Source organism: Magnolia sinica, chromosome 14 (genome assembly GCF_029962835.1).
Source record: "Magnolia sinica isolate HGM2019 chromosome 14, MsV1, whole genome shotgun sequence".
Taxonomy (NCBI): Eukaryota; Viridiplantae; Streptophyta; class Magnoliopsida; order Magnoliales; family Magnoliaceae; genus Magnolia; species Magnolia sinica.
The window spans coordinates 69078678-69096080 of record NC_080586.1 but is presented as its reverse complement, the minus strand read 5'-3'; the positions used below and the strand labels follow the sequence as shown (position 1 = coordinate 69096080).

General features: G+C 37.8%; 1 protein-coding gene across 1 annotated transcript; it reads left to right on the top strand.

Annotated features, from left to right (window-relative positions):
• Nucleotides 1-1844: 1844 nt before the first annotated feature.
• On the top strand, nt 1845-7442 carry LOC131226085 (stem-specific protein TSJT1-like). Its single transcript, XM_058221770.1, has 5 exons — nt 1845-2089; nt 4154-4394; nt 5776-5896; nt 6753-6862; nt 7192-7442. Exons 1-5 carry the CDS (start codon nt 1887-1889, stop codon nt 7228-7230), a joined length of 714 nt encoding a protein of 237 aa, XP_058077753.1. The 5' UTR covers nt 1845-1886; the 3' UTR covers nt 7231-7442.
• The last annotated feature ends 9961 nt before the right edge of the window (nt 7443-17403 follow it).

The following is a 17403-nucleotide window of genomic DNA, read 5'->3' as shown; positions in this document are numbered from 1 at the left end:
TCCCACTTGGATGAGGGGTTAGACCAAGTTTCAGCCGCATTCAAAACTCAAGTGGGCCCCACAAAGTGTGTTGATATGTTTTAGGCATGTTTTCATATGGTTTTAGATGGTACGACCCACTTGAGTTCCGTATACGACTAATTTTTGGGATATCCCATAAATTGAAGAGGACCCATCAAATGCACGGTGTTGATGTTAGATAAACATCACGGTGGGGCCACATGGCTCGACCTCATGGGAAGTTCTATATGATGTGGCTCACTTGAGTAGTTACATGCTATGAATTTATTTTTGCGCCAAAAGATCTACACAGCTTAGGCCATCTGATGGACAGCTATGATCAGCATACATGTGGCGTATTAGCATGTGTGCTGCTTGTGTGTGGGTGGCAAAGTTGCCATAAGAGCCTGGTTTTAGCCGGCCTCTTGAAAAGAGGTATTTTCTAATTCTACATGTGGGGGAGAACCATGGCCTCCACATGCTAGCCCACGTTCCGATATCTAAGAATTACATCCGGCCCATCATTGGGTACCTACACGTTGAATATGAACCATTGGTAATTTTTGCTTTAACCCTCTGGAAGTGGGTGGAGCGATTTTGCACTAGGGGTCATCTGTCCCACTAGATGAACAAAAAACAATTATACCTAAAACCTCTGGGTTAAGTATTCTAATAGCACAATTAAGCCCAATCTCAAAGACTTCAAATTTAATGTGAATAAATCACTTTGAAAAAAAATTAGGGCACAAAGCGCCAAATATACATTATGAAAGCAGAAAATTACAAGAGAAAAATTATATGATTCAAACAAGTCTCAAATCATCCAAAGCTACACCCTTGAAATCCGAAGAATGAATTAGAAAGCTCTTGATACCCTTATTTTCGATTAAATTCATATATATAACTTATAAGATAATCACAATTATAATATGAAACAAATCCCAAACAAATCCCACACTTACGCAATTATGTTTAACTCCGCACGATCGTTCGATGGCACATTCGATCACACTTCTATAACATTGATAGCTCAATGGCATTGAATCTATTTGATGTTATGGAACAAAACACCAAAACGTTCAAGCAACTCAACATATATTTTTTAAAATTTCTTGATGACATTTTGATAGGACTTGGATGACATTGCGGATTCATTGATGACATTGAATTCCTCTCAATACCACACCAAATTTATCGGCAATAAATCATGAGATTTTCTAATTTTTCCAAATCGGATCTAGCAAATCAATATATGCTCCGTATCATTAAGTAGTCATTAACATACCCGTTGAGTGGCTGATTTAAGACATCAAACAACACATATCAACATAGAATACTGTAAATTCCGAAAGATTTTAGGTATGATTTTACAGTGAGCCCAACACTACGGTTGGACCAACACGACAGTAATGGCAAACGTTTCTTCCCAACCATTTCCTATGTTGTTGTGGACTACCACAGTTATATATGATCATTATTTTTTGTCTCAACCGTTAAAATAAGACAGCGTACCTGATGGACGGATCGGATCTCATGAAAGTTCCACCCACGTGGCAATCAGTTTACGAAAGTATCCCCGCCAAGTACCTAGCACGATGTACACTCGCGTGGTTACTCTACAAGCCGATGATCGTTCATGGATCCGAGACCTTGGAAGCCGAGCCGCGATGGTGGGCCCAGGAACACCACTACGTCCGAGTCAGACAAAGAATCATGGGTCTCTCAAGTGGGCCCCACACCCACCTGCTCTCCCTCCCTTATCGGATAACATACCGTATCCGAGAAAAATGACCATTTTGCCCTCGCCTTTTTTCTCTATAAATTCAAGAAAGAGAACCTCCTTCCTCCTTCCATCGTTTCGTTTCGTTGAGAGAGAAGAGAGAGAGATGTTGGGGTTTTTTAGCAGCGCTGTGGTGACGCCACCAGACGAGCTCGTTGCCGCTGGCAGCCGAACTCCGTCACCGAAGATGACGGCGTCATCTCTACTCAACCGTTATCTCGAGGACACGCCCTCGGCCGTGTCCGTCCAAGTCGGTAACCACGGACACGTGGCGTACTCTCATCACAAAGAGTCGCCATTCCATCCCAGGTATCAAACATCGAAATTTCCTCCTATACATCCCGAACGTATTCCAATAATATACGTCCAGATTCTAGCCGTTGCATTTGTTTTTTTTTCAATGATCTAAACCGTTTATTTGATATGGCTCTCCTTGGATGGAAGATACACGAAAAAAAATAATTTGGATTAAATATTTCAAACCGTTGATTGTAAATGATCCAAGCAAGACTCATATACACGGTTTAGATCATTGGAATATGACCCGATTCAAAGGCTCAAGTCCCGACGGTTAACGGTTTACCGTACAGGGCTGACCCTATCTTGGAACCGTTTTCTCCACGTGGATGGCCCATACGTCAAAGATCGTACTGATCGGACTTGTAACATGATTGGGAATTTTGTGCTGACCGTCCAGTTGTACGGAATCTAATTGGCCCACTTAATGGACGGTTGTGATCACTGATGGTGGGCACTCCTAAGGTGGATCTACTTAGGACTACGATTTGGGGTGTTCCCGAGAATGACCTTCGTCACGGTACGGAAAGTTAATATAAGTGGGCAGGGTGTGGCCAGCCCAATGAGTGGATCCACTTGATTTTCCCTATTGTATGATAATCATGGTGTGGCCACCTTTTGAACGGATAGGATTTTCTACCTATGTGACAAGCTGCCTGGAAAAAGTGGATGTACCGTAACTCATGATCCAGCAGCTGGATCTTATCGGTGCATCGTCATAATACAGCTTTCTTTTTTCTTGCCAAAGTCTGACATGTGAAGAGTATCTTGTCCGTATGAAAGGTTGGCCACGCCATGATATCAGCTGATGTGAAAACCATGCCGACACCAACATACGGCATGACACGTAGTCAATTGGTATGGAGAAATGCTCTTGTGCTCGTAGACAACTGAAAGTTATGGTGCTCCGAGTCGATAGGATCACGTGAACAGTCCAACTAATCAATCAGAACCATTTTTTAAGTGTGGAACATAGATTATGGACTATCATGGAAAAATCAGACGGATTGGATCATCTAATACATTTTTATGTGGCATTATTTTATGTAGTCATCCTTTTCAAATCCATGGATTGGAGGGTTATGATTATTTAACAAAATTTATTCTTTATAAAGATAAGCAATCCATGGTGGTCCATAACAAATAGATGGATCAGATTGTTCATTGGACCTATTTTTATGTAAACAATCCGGTTTGCTCATATTCAACCCCATTGATCAAATGGTTAAAATTCTTCAGAAATATGTGATTTTTGCATGGTGGCGCATAGAATATGTTTTGGACCTAATGAACGGTCTGGATTAGTGGATTGGATTGTGGAAGTGTCCCAATGAAACTAGGAGCTCTACAACTTGTGGTGCTCAGAGAGCACCGGATCATTTCTCATCAGTACAAAATTACCAATGTAGACCCCACCTTTTATACAGCGTCTTTTATAAAGATCCAAAACTTACCTTCCCAACTTATACCTTGCATGTACGGATAGAGCATTTGAAGACGCAAATAGCCTTACAATACGTATAGCTACGGTTATAATCCGTAGTCATAAGTCTACAGAAACGAAAAATACTTTCAAAAGCAGGGTATTTTCGTCCTCAAATGCTCTCTCCGTACGTACAAGGCTTAAGTTGGGAAGGTAAGTTTTGGATCTTCATAAAAGACGCAGGATAAAAGGTAGGGTCTACAGTGGTAATTTTCTCAGCAAATAATGCACTGGTCTTGGACATCTGCGAGCCTCTCAATCGTTAATGAACCGTACACGTGTCACATGTGCATCATGATCTGAACGCCTGGACAGGAGTAATCTACCGTGGGTTACACATGACCTGAAAGCAACCATGATTGGATTATCATAACCATCCATTTAAGGACGTGGAAAGTGGACAGTAAGAGTGAAAATTGTCTTACCGTCCATTTTCTAGGCCCTTAGTCGAACGTCCTGGATTATTCAATCCAGATCATATCAAGACCAAATACAATCTGAAGTAGAACCAACATATCCAACGGTCCATCATGACGACAAGTGGTCCCCACATACAGATGCAGGACTGATAATCTCTATATTGTATGGTACAGATCATTTGCAGTGAAGGATGACGTGTTCTGTTTGTTTGAAGGGGTGCTAGACAACCTGGGCAGTCTTAGACAGCAATACGGACTGTCCAAGACAGCGAACGAGGTGGTGTTGGTGATAGAGGCATACAAGGCCCTTCGAGACAGGGCCCCTTACCCTACATCCCATGTTGTAGGACACCTCGATGGCCCTTTTGCATTCGTTCTCTTTGACTTGTCCACCTCCACCCTCTTCGTTGCTTCGGTAAGTGACCATCTATTTCATTCTAGTGGGCCACTTTGGGCTGAAACTGAGCCAGGCTAGCTAGGGCTGCACACGGTTTGGTTTGGTCCGGTTTTGATTGCACATGGTTCGGCTCGGTCTGATTTTGGGGTGAAACCAGAACCAAACTGTTCCCAACAGTTTCAGAAAAATTAGAACCGGTACCGAACTATTTGCACCCTAGGACCGAATAGAACCGGACCATAAAAAACAGGTTGGGTTCCAATTTGGTTTTACCGTTCTAGGCTTTTTATAATCCAGTCTCATTGCATAATTTTTTTTTATAATCCAGCTCAATTGTATGGTTTTGTATGGTTTTTTTTTTTTACAATCCAGTTCAATTGCACGATTTTTGAGAGTTAGAGATTTCATGAAAGAGTGAAAGAATAAAGAATTTTATGATTATTATTATTATTTTTTACTTTTTTATGTTAAAAAAATTAGAAATTAAACATTTATTGATGAAGGGGTCCGTTTCCAAGTTCGGATTCAAGGTTCGGTTCTACAATTTGGTTCGGTCCTATAGAACTCCAAATTGAAAACTGAACTGAACTAACCGGTTCTTTGATTTTCAAAACTAGAACCGAAATTGGTGCGCTTCATAATTAGACCAAACCGTTTGGTCTTGTCATTTTTGGTCCGGTTTACCGGTTTCACCAGTTCCGTGTGCACCCCTTAGGGCTAACCACTTGACTGACCCACTTTGTGCTGTGGTTAATGGCCTGCTTGATAGGCTTTAAGACGGGCTGGGTCCGACTCAGGTTAGACTGAGTCCGGGTCGTTTATTAAATGGCCCAAGAACTCTAGCCCAAACCTGATTGTGACCGTTACCGTTTGGCCTGACCTGACCCACTTAAAATTCATCAAGCACAGGCCAATCCAACCCAGCTGACCAGTTACGGTTGGGTCAGGTGATGTGGCTCAGTTCATTGATAACCTCTATGGTTCAGGTTCGGTAGGGTTCCAACCCAAGGAAAACCCATTTCCTTAAATGGGTCAAATTTTATAATCCTAGCCCAACCACCTCTCCATTTAGGTTGGACCCAACTGGGGTCTGGCCTGGTGGAATTTGGGTCATGAGCCTGGCTCAGTATCGGCTTCTCCCATGCACACATCGTCGACACGTGTCTGAATCAAGGTCTTTGAGCTATGTGCCACACTTGTGTTGTTGCAGTACTACTCGATTGATCATCTGATCAATGTGGCTTTTTGGACCATGCATTGTTCGTAACATGGACGGTTGAGATTGGTATTCATTCTTCCTTCCATATTTACGGTGGATGATGCATGCATGTAATTAGTCAATGAGAAAAAGACGAAAGTGACGTTGTATTTTACTCGGCTGCGTGATGATGATACACAGGACCAACATGGGAAGGTACCTTTGTTTTGGGGGATAACAGCAGATGGGTACGTCGCATTCGCTGACAGTGCAGAGCTGCTTAAAGGAGCGTGTGGCAAGTCCCTTGCACCTTTCCCGCAAGGTAAACCGTCCATCATACCCCATCTTAATCATTTTTAATTTATTACCATCTTAGCCTTGTGGACGAGCAGATCTGTGTGGGGGCCCACCGTAATGTATCTATTTATCCACGCCGTTCATCCATTTTTTCAGATCATTTTAAGGCACAAGATAAAAAATGAGCGAGATCCAACACTCAAGTGGACCACACTAAATATTAAGCTTGGATTGCGTTAAATGCCAGAGTAATCTATGGTGCGGTCCACTTGATCGTTGGATCTATCTCATTTTGGGGTTCATACCTTAAAATGATATGAGAAATGAGATGGACCTCGTAGATAAATAGATACATTACGGTGGGCCCTACACAGATCTATCCGTTGGTGGTTAGAGACCTGGGTGAGGGTGGAAACGCCACGCGGTGAGATTTGATTGGTTCAGCCCACGTGTTATGTCTATCAGTACACATGTTGGACTGACTATTCTCAGTAAGGGCATCTTTGATTAATGATAATACCACGTGGCCCAATCAAATCCCGCCTTACCAGGACCTTACGGATCTCGGTGTTTTCCAGCAATAGTACATATCAGGCCCACCTTCCAGAAATGTAATCCGTTCATCTGGTGGGCCCGACCATGGAATGAGCCATGACCCAGGAACATGGTATATGAAATAATCCTAGTAATACCATTGGTGGCTTGCAAATGGACAGTTGCATTTAATGTTCCACATGTAATTGGATATGATCATCTAATCGGGGCTTTTGGGGTAATCTCTCATCCACAATAATCCGAATGGTCCGGATCACCAAAAGGTTCCTCATCAAGATGCCTTATCTTAATGTCTAACTTGATGGACGGTCGTGATTTGATCACAGGTTGCTTCTTCTCGACAACGGAAGGAGAGCTGAAATGCTACGAGAACCCCAAGAACAAGGTGACAGCCATTCCTACAAATGAAGAAGAGATATGTGGTGCAACCTTCATGGTAGTCCCTCCTAAATCCTTTCATTGATCAACTGCTAATGTAAGATAAGAATTTAAGATCTGGTCCGTTACTCTGGTTGGTCCATCCACATATAATCTACAGCCCCTAAATCATTTAGATCTGGTACTCAAGTGGACCACAGTGCATGAAAAAATAAATATATATCCATATCTAACATAAATGTGTGGTCAAGCTGATGACATGGGAGGTCTGATCTTTAGCCCACAGTACATACTTTGTGGGGCTCAGATGATGAATGGAACGGATCTCAGCCACACATGCTATATTCATGAGTAGCCAGATGATGATAATATGTGTTTGTTTTTCAGGTGGAGGCAGCGCCAGTTTTTGCAACCACACAGTACTGAGGCTTCATTTCCATGCATGGGTTTGTGGATAGGGATGTGAATGTAATGTATGTATGGGATGGTTGCATGCGTATGGATCTCGGGAGAGTGATTGCATGGAGAGATGAGGGTAATGCACATGACATGGTTGCATCAGACTTTCCTTTTTACATCAATGTACATGTACCATGTATGCATAAGTTCTAATAAGTTTGCAACATGCCTTCAACATGGCGTGTATTTCTCATGGGTGTGGCTGCATGCAGATCTGGATTGTCCCATTGTCGATGGAGCATGACCTGAAACCCGTGTCAATTGGATGATCTTAGCCTTCTGATTTTGGTCATTGAATCTGGACCACTAATCATTTTGTTTCTAACAATCCATTTCTATAGTCATTAGTTGGATGGTTAGGATCACCCTATTACTGAATTTTCAGGCTATGGCCTATCCATAATGGGTCCTACCGTTTGAATCCGAGTGCATGCATGTCATGTTTAAATGTGCACTTTTAATCTTGTAGTGCATGAAACTGGTTCCATCGTTTTGTCTTACCTTGTATAACCTTGAGCAAAAGAAAAAGGAATTTTTACTATAAAATTCCTGGGCAATCTATATTTTATAAAATCATATCTAGCTGATTAGAAGTTACATGTAGGTGCTTTTTGGGAGATGAAATTACAAAAATATATTTATTTATTAATTTTTCTTAAGAAAGTAGGGAAAGTGGAGACTTGGGAGGAATGTGGTTTATGTATAGCATCCAAATTATCTAACATATACACTCCACCATAATGGCGATAATACAAATAACATACATCAAATCATTAAATGGGCTAAAATTGAGATATTTTTATTGGTCTACAGTATGGATTAGCCCACTTTATTATTAGATCCATCTTATTTTTCAGTTTTTGTTGGTCTAATAATAATGTGGGTGTGCTTGTTGGATGAGTTGGATGTGGGGCATATACCATGCGGCCTTATAACTCTAAATTCTCCTCTTTATCATAAAGAAAAAGTAAAGAAGAACAATTATGTAAAATTTCATTTGAAAAAGCATTGTTGAAGAGTATATTGGTTCTCGACGTAAGATCTAATCAATTATGCAGTAACAATTCTTAAAAAATGATTTTTTTCAGTACAACTCTCATATTTTATCATGTTTCTCATAAACCACCTGCTTTTAAGGGTTGTCTGGATTGAAGACTATAGAAGCATAAGAGAAAGCAATAGTGCAATAAAAGCAGGAGGTCAGCTGACATCATCGCTAATCGTAGAAACAAAGCCTTTGCACCAATTTGTTTTTCTTAAAGAAAAATTTTGAGAAATGCTTTTCCTTTATATTTGCAATTACTTGAATTACAATGCATGTTAGCATTATGAGTCACACATGACATCAGCTATATAGGTAGTGGAATGGATGGTTGGGTTGTTCAAGGGACATAATGTGGGGCCCAACAAGAGTATGGTGAATAGTCCTTATATACACCCTAAAGTATTAAACTCTTTTTTATTAAAGGAGAGAGAGAGAGATGTGGAAGCAATAGAATTGGCAGGAAGTCCGTCAATGAGTAGGACTTGCTACTGACCAAAAATTCACCCCATCATAACAAACTATGCACCTATCTTGAACCTAAAAAGATGACTTATAAGCTTCAAAACTTTAGAAAATTAGCCCAACTAACCCAACACCCAATCTACAATAAGGCCCATGGCCATCACTGGGCGGATAAGATTACTCGTGGGTGGATTTGGAGTATAAACCTTGCTCAGGCGACTCATACTATCCACCACGCCATTTACAATGGACAATAACATGCCATGGAATTACAATATGAACCAATGGCAATAAGGTCACCAAACATGCCCATGTCAACCAGCCCATGCGGTGAACAAGTCTCCAAAAGTTGTTGTGACCAAAAGTACAAATATTGTGAATAGGCGATGATCCCATTAGCACCCAAATCTTGCAAATCCGAGCAAATTTTAGGATCTTTCCTAAGATTTTTCCGAATTGGATTAAAGGCAAAACTAACAGCCAGGCGGCAATTCAATTTTTGATTGAGGGTACAACAATTATTTTATCCCGCTTAAATGATGAAATTACATGTTTTACCACTTATCAAAGAAAATCCATATTATCGCGTGTTCTCTAACTGTTTAGATCATGCCCCATTGTGATATTTGCCCTCTAAGTTTCTACAAATTAGCATGCAAACCTCTATAAATAGAGTGCCAACCTCTCATTTTCATACACTGGATACACAAAGGCTAAACATTAGGCACTTGCTACATTTGAGAGACTCGAATGTAAAAGTAAGAGAGTGAGAGTAGAGTTAAAGTTTGCCCCATCCATCCAAACCATCCAATCCAGTCCATACTAACATCCGAGCTATCTCAACCATTTATGACTGACAGAGTAGCATCGGGATCCGATATCTACGATCATCTTTTCCTTGGAGGACTATACTAGCTGATCTTCTTTTCCTTTCCCACATCTCCATGTGCACTAGTGGCAATCCAACCATCATTTTATTTCCTTTTTGTTCACATTTTGCATATCTCCCTTCTTATATACCGTCCTGCTTACGGTTTAAACAACTTTTGATTGTATGCTCTACAATGTTCATTTTTCGGATCTTGATGTACCAGAAGTCAAGTTTTGTGTGAACCCCTTTTATACTTTCTTGATCATATGCACATTGCATTTGTCCTCCTTTTTAGCAATTATTGGCTCCTTAAAATCACCCTGGGTTGATACATTGCGATCTCCTCAGTGGTGACATGAGTGAGTTGTGGCTTATTAGTTGCTAACATTCCGTATACATTGTTTCATTGTTTGCATATTGCAATTGTCTTTCTTTCCTTCCTTGTCTTTGTAGTCATTATCTCCTTCAAACCAACTATGGGCTGAGACATTGCGATCTCCCTAGTGGAAATTTGGGAGAGTAGTGGCTTACTAGTTGGTTTCTGACATTGTCAGTAACTGGCTAGCCGATTGGTATAAGGCTTTTCGAAACCCAAAATAATAATAATAATAATAATAATAAATCATGGATCTTATAAAGTAGAGACTATGTACAGGATGGTTAAAGGTGCTTAACCCCTTCCCTCACCATCACCGAGGTCCTTACCTAGAATTTTCGGTTACAAACTTCATCCATGAATCATTTTAGTTGGGGAATCTTCAATTCCCCAACTCAAGGTGATTCTACGAATTTAGTCGAATTCCCCAACTCAAGGTGATTCTACCAATTTAGCCGACTGTAGATTCTAGGCCTCCCTTGGCTAGTGGAGACTGCAAGTCATTTTAACATATATTTTAAGTCACCGCCGTATCCATCCAAAATCATTAACGCAATAAGCAAGATGTGCATGATCGCACTTTATGCTATCGCATAGGGTTGGCGTCCAAAGTCCCCAACTCTTCTCTCACACAAGGATCCCCATTGCTATGAGAGGTAGATCGGGTTCGCCGTAAGGAGCCCAAGGAGTAAGAATTCATCCATCTTCTACTTCTTCAACAACTAAGTATATGTATTTTTTATGTGCAGTTATCTTCTTTCGAATTTGTAGTACCCCATTAATGGTGGAAAGTGTTAATTGGAGATTCCAAACACTTCATGATCATTGCCAGATAATTGACTTACGCTTAATATTGGATGTCAAAGTCACACCATGTGTTAGTAATGAAAGTTTCGCCTAAATACTTGAATAACAACAAAATGGACTTCTTTTTTATTTGAGAATATGATACTTTCTTTTTCTTTTTCTTTTCTTTTTTTTAAAAAAAACTTTCTTTTGAATTGTGCATTATTTTCCAACATCAGAAGCATTACTTTGACGATATCTGCTAAAGCTCCTAGATGTATATAGATTTCAAATTATTAAACCTACAATATGTCATGGTCACATCAATATATAACCTTTGTGCTATAGAAATTGTATATTGATTAATGTCTTAAATCTATAAATCAACATGTTTGTCGATGACAGTTTGATGCCATCGTAAAAATCCTGAATTTCTCATGTTGGTTGCTGGACACTTTAAGTGTCTTGCTCGATGACATCGAAAGTGGTTTGATGCCGTCGAAGGCTATTCGATGACATCTAAGGTTTAATCAATCCCATCAGAAAAATTCAGAAAATCCATTATTCATTGCTGAAATGTTTGGTGTTTAGTTCGATGCAATCCAAGACTGTTCAATGACATCGAGGCTATTCAATGCCATCGAAGTCCCATTGAAGGTGCCATCTAACGATCACGCAGAAAAATACACAAAGTTGCGTAAGTGTGGGATTTGTTTATTATTTTGATTGTGATTCACTTAGAGTTATATATATGAGTGTAATCGAGATTAGGGTATATCTTAGAGCTTTAGAATTTCTTCCTAGGGTATTTAAGAGCTTGTAAGGGGAGATTTGAGCCTTATTCGAATCGGGTATTTTCTCTATCTCTTGTAATTTCTACTTTCATAGTGATAATATTTGTCGCTTTGTACCATAGTTCTATTCTAAAATGATTTTTTCACGTTAAATTCAGAGTGTTTGTGATTGGACTTTATTGTTGCGATTGGAGTACTTTGTTTGATTTATCTCTGTGTGCTTCTGCGGTTCCCCAACAAGTGGTATTAAAACTAAACTTTGTGATTGCTCACTTTTATATAATAATAAAAATTTACAATGAGATGTGCGCTATCCTTGAAGGTTAACTCTCAGGATTTTTGATTGCTTGCCTCAAAGTGCAGAGGTTTGTAAGTAATATCTTATGATTACAGGGTCGATCTCACAGGGCGATAATTTATGAGAATGAAAAAATCAAATGCAAAACTAAGTAATGGAAACTAAATAGATGATTTGATTTTAAAGGTTTTGAATGTATGGAATTCAATTAATTTGAAAACAACACACAAGTTTCAAAGTTCCACACATAGGTTAATGTTCCATAAGTCATGATAACCTTGATAACACAATTAGGATCTGAGCACTATGGTCAGCCTAATCGAAAAATAAAATAGTTTAAACATTTTTAATAAATAATATAAAAGATTAGAGAATCATGGATTAATATCATTGATATATATTCTCAAGCGCTAATGATTATAAGCATTCAATATCCATGAGATAATGAATAAAAGAAATGTAGCAGGTTGTGAACATCTCTCATCTAGAAAATCTAATTGATCTAGGTTAAGCCTATCTATCAATATGGATCTCATATGATAGAAGCATATGTATCTCATATGAGGATAAAAACCTAAACCTGTATAATTGATAACATGCATACACCATTCATCTCATCATTAAAAAAATTAATCATCATAATTTATAAAATCATCAAACCAATGTGTTTCCCTTCTAGCTTAGGCTAGAGGGAACTAAAAAAACATAACTAAATTGCAAAATAGAAAAGTAAAAAGAAAACACAAAAGAAAATAAATTGAAAAAACTTATAAAGATTTAAAAACCCTAGATCTTACCCTTGAATGCTTTTAATAATCCTTATGAATGGCATGGGAAGCCCTATTTATAAGTGGGGAACTCCCTCCTTTAAAAAGATTTGAAAAATTCGAAAACCGCCTCAAATTTTCTCACTCCGCGTACGCTTCGCGTAAACCCTTCGATGACATTGAGCAGCATTCGATGTCATCTAAGACTGGCTTCGATGTCATCTAAGACTGGCTTCTATGTCATCGAAGACTGCATCCAATTTATCCAGTGATTAAACTTGATTTTCTTGTGATTCTTTGATGTCATCGAAGACTGGCTTCAATGACATCTTCGATGTCATCTAAGCTTAGATCCTCCGAATTTCTGCATTAATTTCTTCATTTTCTTCCTTTCCCACTTGGTTTTCTTGACTCTTATGGTCTTGAAATCTTTAATTTTGGTCTCCAAATGTCCATTCTTTTACTTGGTGATTCTTGAGCATTAAATCCATGCTTTTAACATTCTTTTTTAATCCAATTTCTTAAACTGACCTTGTAACACAAACATGTGTAAAGCATAATAGTAAGTAGTATAATGTTCATAAAACCAATATATAGATGAGGGAAATATACAATATTTGACACTCAACACACCCCCTAACTAGCATTTTGCTAGTCTAGAGCAAAATAAACAAAGAAAAATAAAAATAAGAATAAAAACTAATCCTAGAAAAATTAAAATGAAAATAAAAATTATAACTACACCACTTTCGTAGATAATCTCGATTGCATTTAGCATATGCAACAAGCCTTTAAACCCCTAGGTTCCCCCTAGTGGACGAGTTATAGTTTGTGAGGGTTTCTAGAAATTTTACCTACAAATATTGAAAACATAGAAAATAGTTCAAAACTTAGAAAGTTATAAAATTATGTCTCTATTCATTATATGAATTCTAAAACAAAGCAACACTTGTCCTAAGTCTGAAGTTAATTACAATCTCAATTTTCTAATCCATCACATCTTTGAGTTCAAAGACCTAATCAAAATTTAAAATATTTATGACCCAATATACTTAGTTATGCATCCATTCTTGAGATTTCAGTAACACTAGTCTAACTTTTAGAAATATGCATCTTCCCTATCCTAACTCCTTTCAATCATCTCAAGAATATGCAATCTCTAATTATCTCATTTCCTTCATGCCCTCTATTCTTCTATTATCATATCCTCATTATTATTGACCACCCTTAGATGAAGATTTCCACCGGGTTCGCTTCATAACCTAAGGTAACGTAATTGTAACGGTATACTTACTCCGGCTTACTGACACGATTGTTATAGTCAAATTTTTTTCTTTTTCTTTTTCTCTTTTATTTGTGTGTGTGTGTGTGTGTATATATATATATATATATATATATATATATATATATATATATATATATATATATATATATATATATATATATATATTCTCTCTTTTTAAAGCATATGTCAATGATATTATTTCATTCAACTTTGTATGAATCAAAATTTATTATTTTAGTTCACATATCATATTCCTCACGTAGTTAGTTAGGGTGTATTGTGAATTCAATATATCAAATTACAACTCATTCAAAACTAGTGATTAGATAATCGAACTCAAGTTTATAATTTTCAGTTATCAGAATTCTAACTACTATCAACCTAGAATAAGTATTAACTTTGCCTTTGGAATTCACATAATATCATGTTCACATTTTTGTATTTTGAAAATGTTGAAAAAATTTCCCATAAACTTAAAGCGGAAACTCACATGGATGACTATCCATACCCTCCAACCTAAAATCTACATTGTCCCCAATATAATGATACATGTGATGTAGAGAAAAAAAATAAAAGAAATGATGGATAGTACCTGCCATGAAGAAACGCACATGCTAAGTGTCACAAAAAAAATGAATATTATACAAATCCTACACAAATGCTCCGTCAGACCGGGAGCATCAATCTGAATATTCTAGCTCATGAAGAGGGACAGACTTCTCTCCTAAATGAAAGTTTTCCACACAAGGCTTCAATCTCTGACCATTAACTTTGTACACATTGCCACTACGTGGATTCTTAATTTCAACTGCCTTATGAGTAAAAACTTCTTCACAATAAAGGGGCCTATCCATCTTGATCTTAACTCTCCCGGAAAGAATTGGAGACAAAAATTGTACAATAAGACCTTTTACTGAGGTTCAAAATTTTTTATCAGGATATTTTTGTTATAGAAAGATTTGGTCCTCTCTTTGTAGATTTTAGAATTTTTATAGGAGTCTCTTCTCAGCTCCTCTAATTTATTCAACTTTAATTTTCTTTGTCCACTTACTTGGTCCATATCAAAGTTTAATTTCTTTATTGCCCAGTAGGTTCTATGTTCCAATTCTACAGGTAAATGACAAGCCTTTCCATACATCATCTATATGGGGACATTCCAATCGGGGTCTTATAAGTAGTCCTATAAGCCCATAAAGCGTCGGATTGTCTGAGGGACAAATCCTTCCTACCAGGCCTTATAGTTTTCTCCAAAATGTGTTTGATTTTTCAATTAGAAATCTCAACTTGCCCACTCGTTTGTGGGTGATATGGAGTGCTCACTTTATGCTTGATGTCATATTTCTTTATCAAAGCTTCAAATGTCCTATTATAAAAGTGAGACCCGCCATTACTAATGATGACTTTTGGAGTTCCAAATCTAGAAAAACTATTTTCTTTGAGAAATCGTATAACCACTTTGTTGTCATTGTTCCTACTTGGAACTACCTCAATCCACTTAGAAACATAGTCCACACCAACCAATATATAAAGAAATCTAAAAGAAGATGGAAATGAGCCCATAAATCAATACCCCAATAATAAAAAATCTCCAATGGTAAAATAGGAGATAAAGATATCATATTGCGTTAGGACATTCTTCCCAATCTTAGACATCTATCACAAGTAACACAGAAAACATGAGTGTTTAAACATGGTGGGCCAGTAAAAACTATATTGAAGGATTTTTGCAGTGCTTTTTTTAGTAGAAAAATGGCCACCACATGCTTCCATGTGGTAAAAAGAAATAACACTTTGAGCTTCATCCTCTGGGACACAACGTCTAAAAATTTGATCAGTCCCATATTTACATAAATACGGGTCATCCCAGAAGAAGTTCTTAACTTCGGTTTTAAAACGCTTCTTATCTTATCACTTTCAATGATATGACATTTTTTCCGTCACATGATAGTTCATTATATCCGCATACAAAGGCAATTTGGAGATGACAAATAATTGTTTATTAGGGAAAGTGTCCTGGATATGCATCTCCTCAGTGGAATCATCTAACACCAATATGGAAAGGTGATCAGCCACTACGTTCTCTACTCATTTCTTATCTTTTTTCTCTAAGTCAAATTCTTAGAGGAGGAGGATCCATCTCAAAAGCCTCGACTTTGCATCCTTCTTAGATAGTAAATATTTTAAAGTCGAGTGGTCCGTGAAAATGACCACTTTGGATCCCAACAAGTAGGACCTAAACTTATCCAAAGTAAAAACTACTGTAAATAACTCCTTTTCAGTTGTTGAGTAATTCACTTGGGCTAAGTTTGGAGTTCTACTCGCATAATGAATAATGTAGGGCTATTTATTTTTCCTTTAGCCTAAACAGTCCCTATGGCATAATCACTTACATCGCACATTAATTTAAAAGGAAGTGTCCAATCTGGTGGACACATGATAGGTGCAGTGGTAAGGGATGATTTAATTTTATTAAAGGCACTTGCACACTCATGTGTCCACTTAAATGAGACATCCTTTTGGAGAAGATTAGTCAAGGGTCTAATAATGATACTAAAGTCCTTAGTGACACTAAAGTCCTTGATGAATCTTCTAATATCTCTAACAGTTCGGTGAATAGGTAGATTAGCAATAATGTCCAGTTTTTAGCGATTTACCTTGATTCCATTTTTGGAGATAACATGGCCCAAAACAATTCCCTTTTGAACCATGAAATGACACTTCTCCCAATTTAAGACAAGGTGCTTCTCTTCACACCTAGATAAAATAATAGATAAATTGTTAATGTATTCCTCAAAACTACTCCCAAATACAGAGAAGTCATTCATAAAAACCCTTAAAAAAATTTCAACCATATTTGAAAATATACTTAACATACACCGTTGGAAAGTTGTTGGGGCGTTACACAATTCAAATGACATCTGTTTGAAAGAAAACATGTCAAATGGACAAGTAAACATGGTTTTCTCTTGGTCTTCTATGACTATCTCTATTTGGTTATATCCGAAATATCCATCAAGGAAGCTATAGAAGAAGTGACCTGCTACCCTCTCTAAAACTTGATTAATAAATGGTAGAGGAAAATGGTCCTTCTTTGTGACCATATTCAATTTTCTATAGTCAATGCAAACATGCCAACCTGTGGTGACACGTGTTGATATGAGTTCATTTTTAGAATTTCGCACGATAGTTATTCCGGATTTCTTTGGGACTACTTGAGTTGGACTCACCCAAACACTATCGAATATTGGGTAGATGCTTCTCACATCCAATAATTTGATCACCTCATTTTTTTACAACTTTCATCATGTTTGGATCGAGACGCCTTTAAGGTTGTTTAATTGGTTTGACATCCTCATCGAGGTAGATCCGATGGGTGCATACGGAAGGGCTTATACCCTTAATATCAGAACTGGTCTAGCCCAAGGCTTCTTTGTGGTCCTTTAGAACATTCAACAA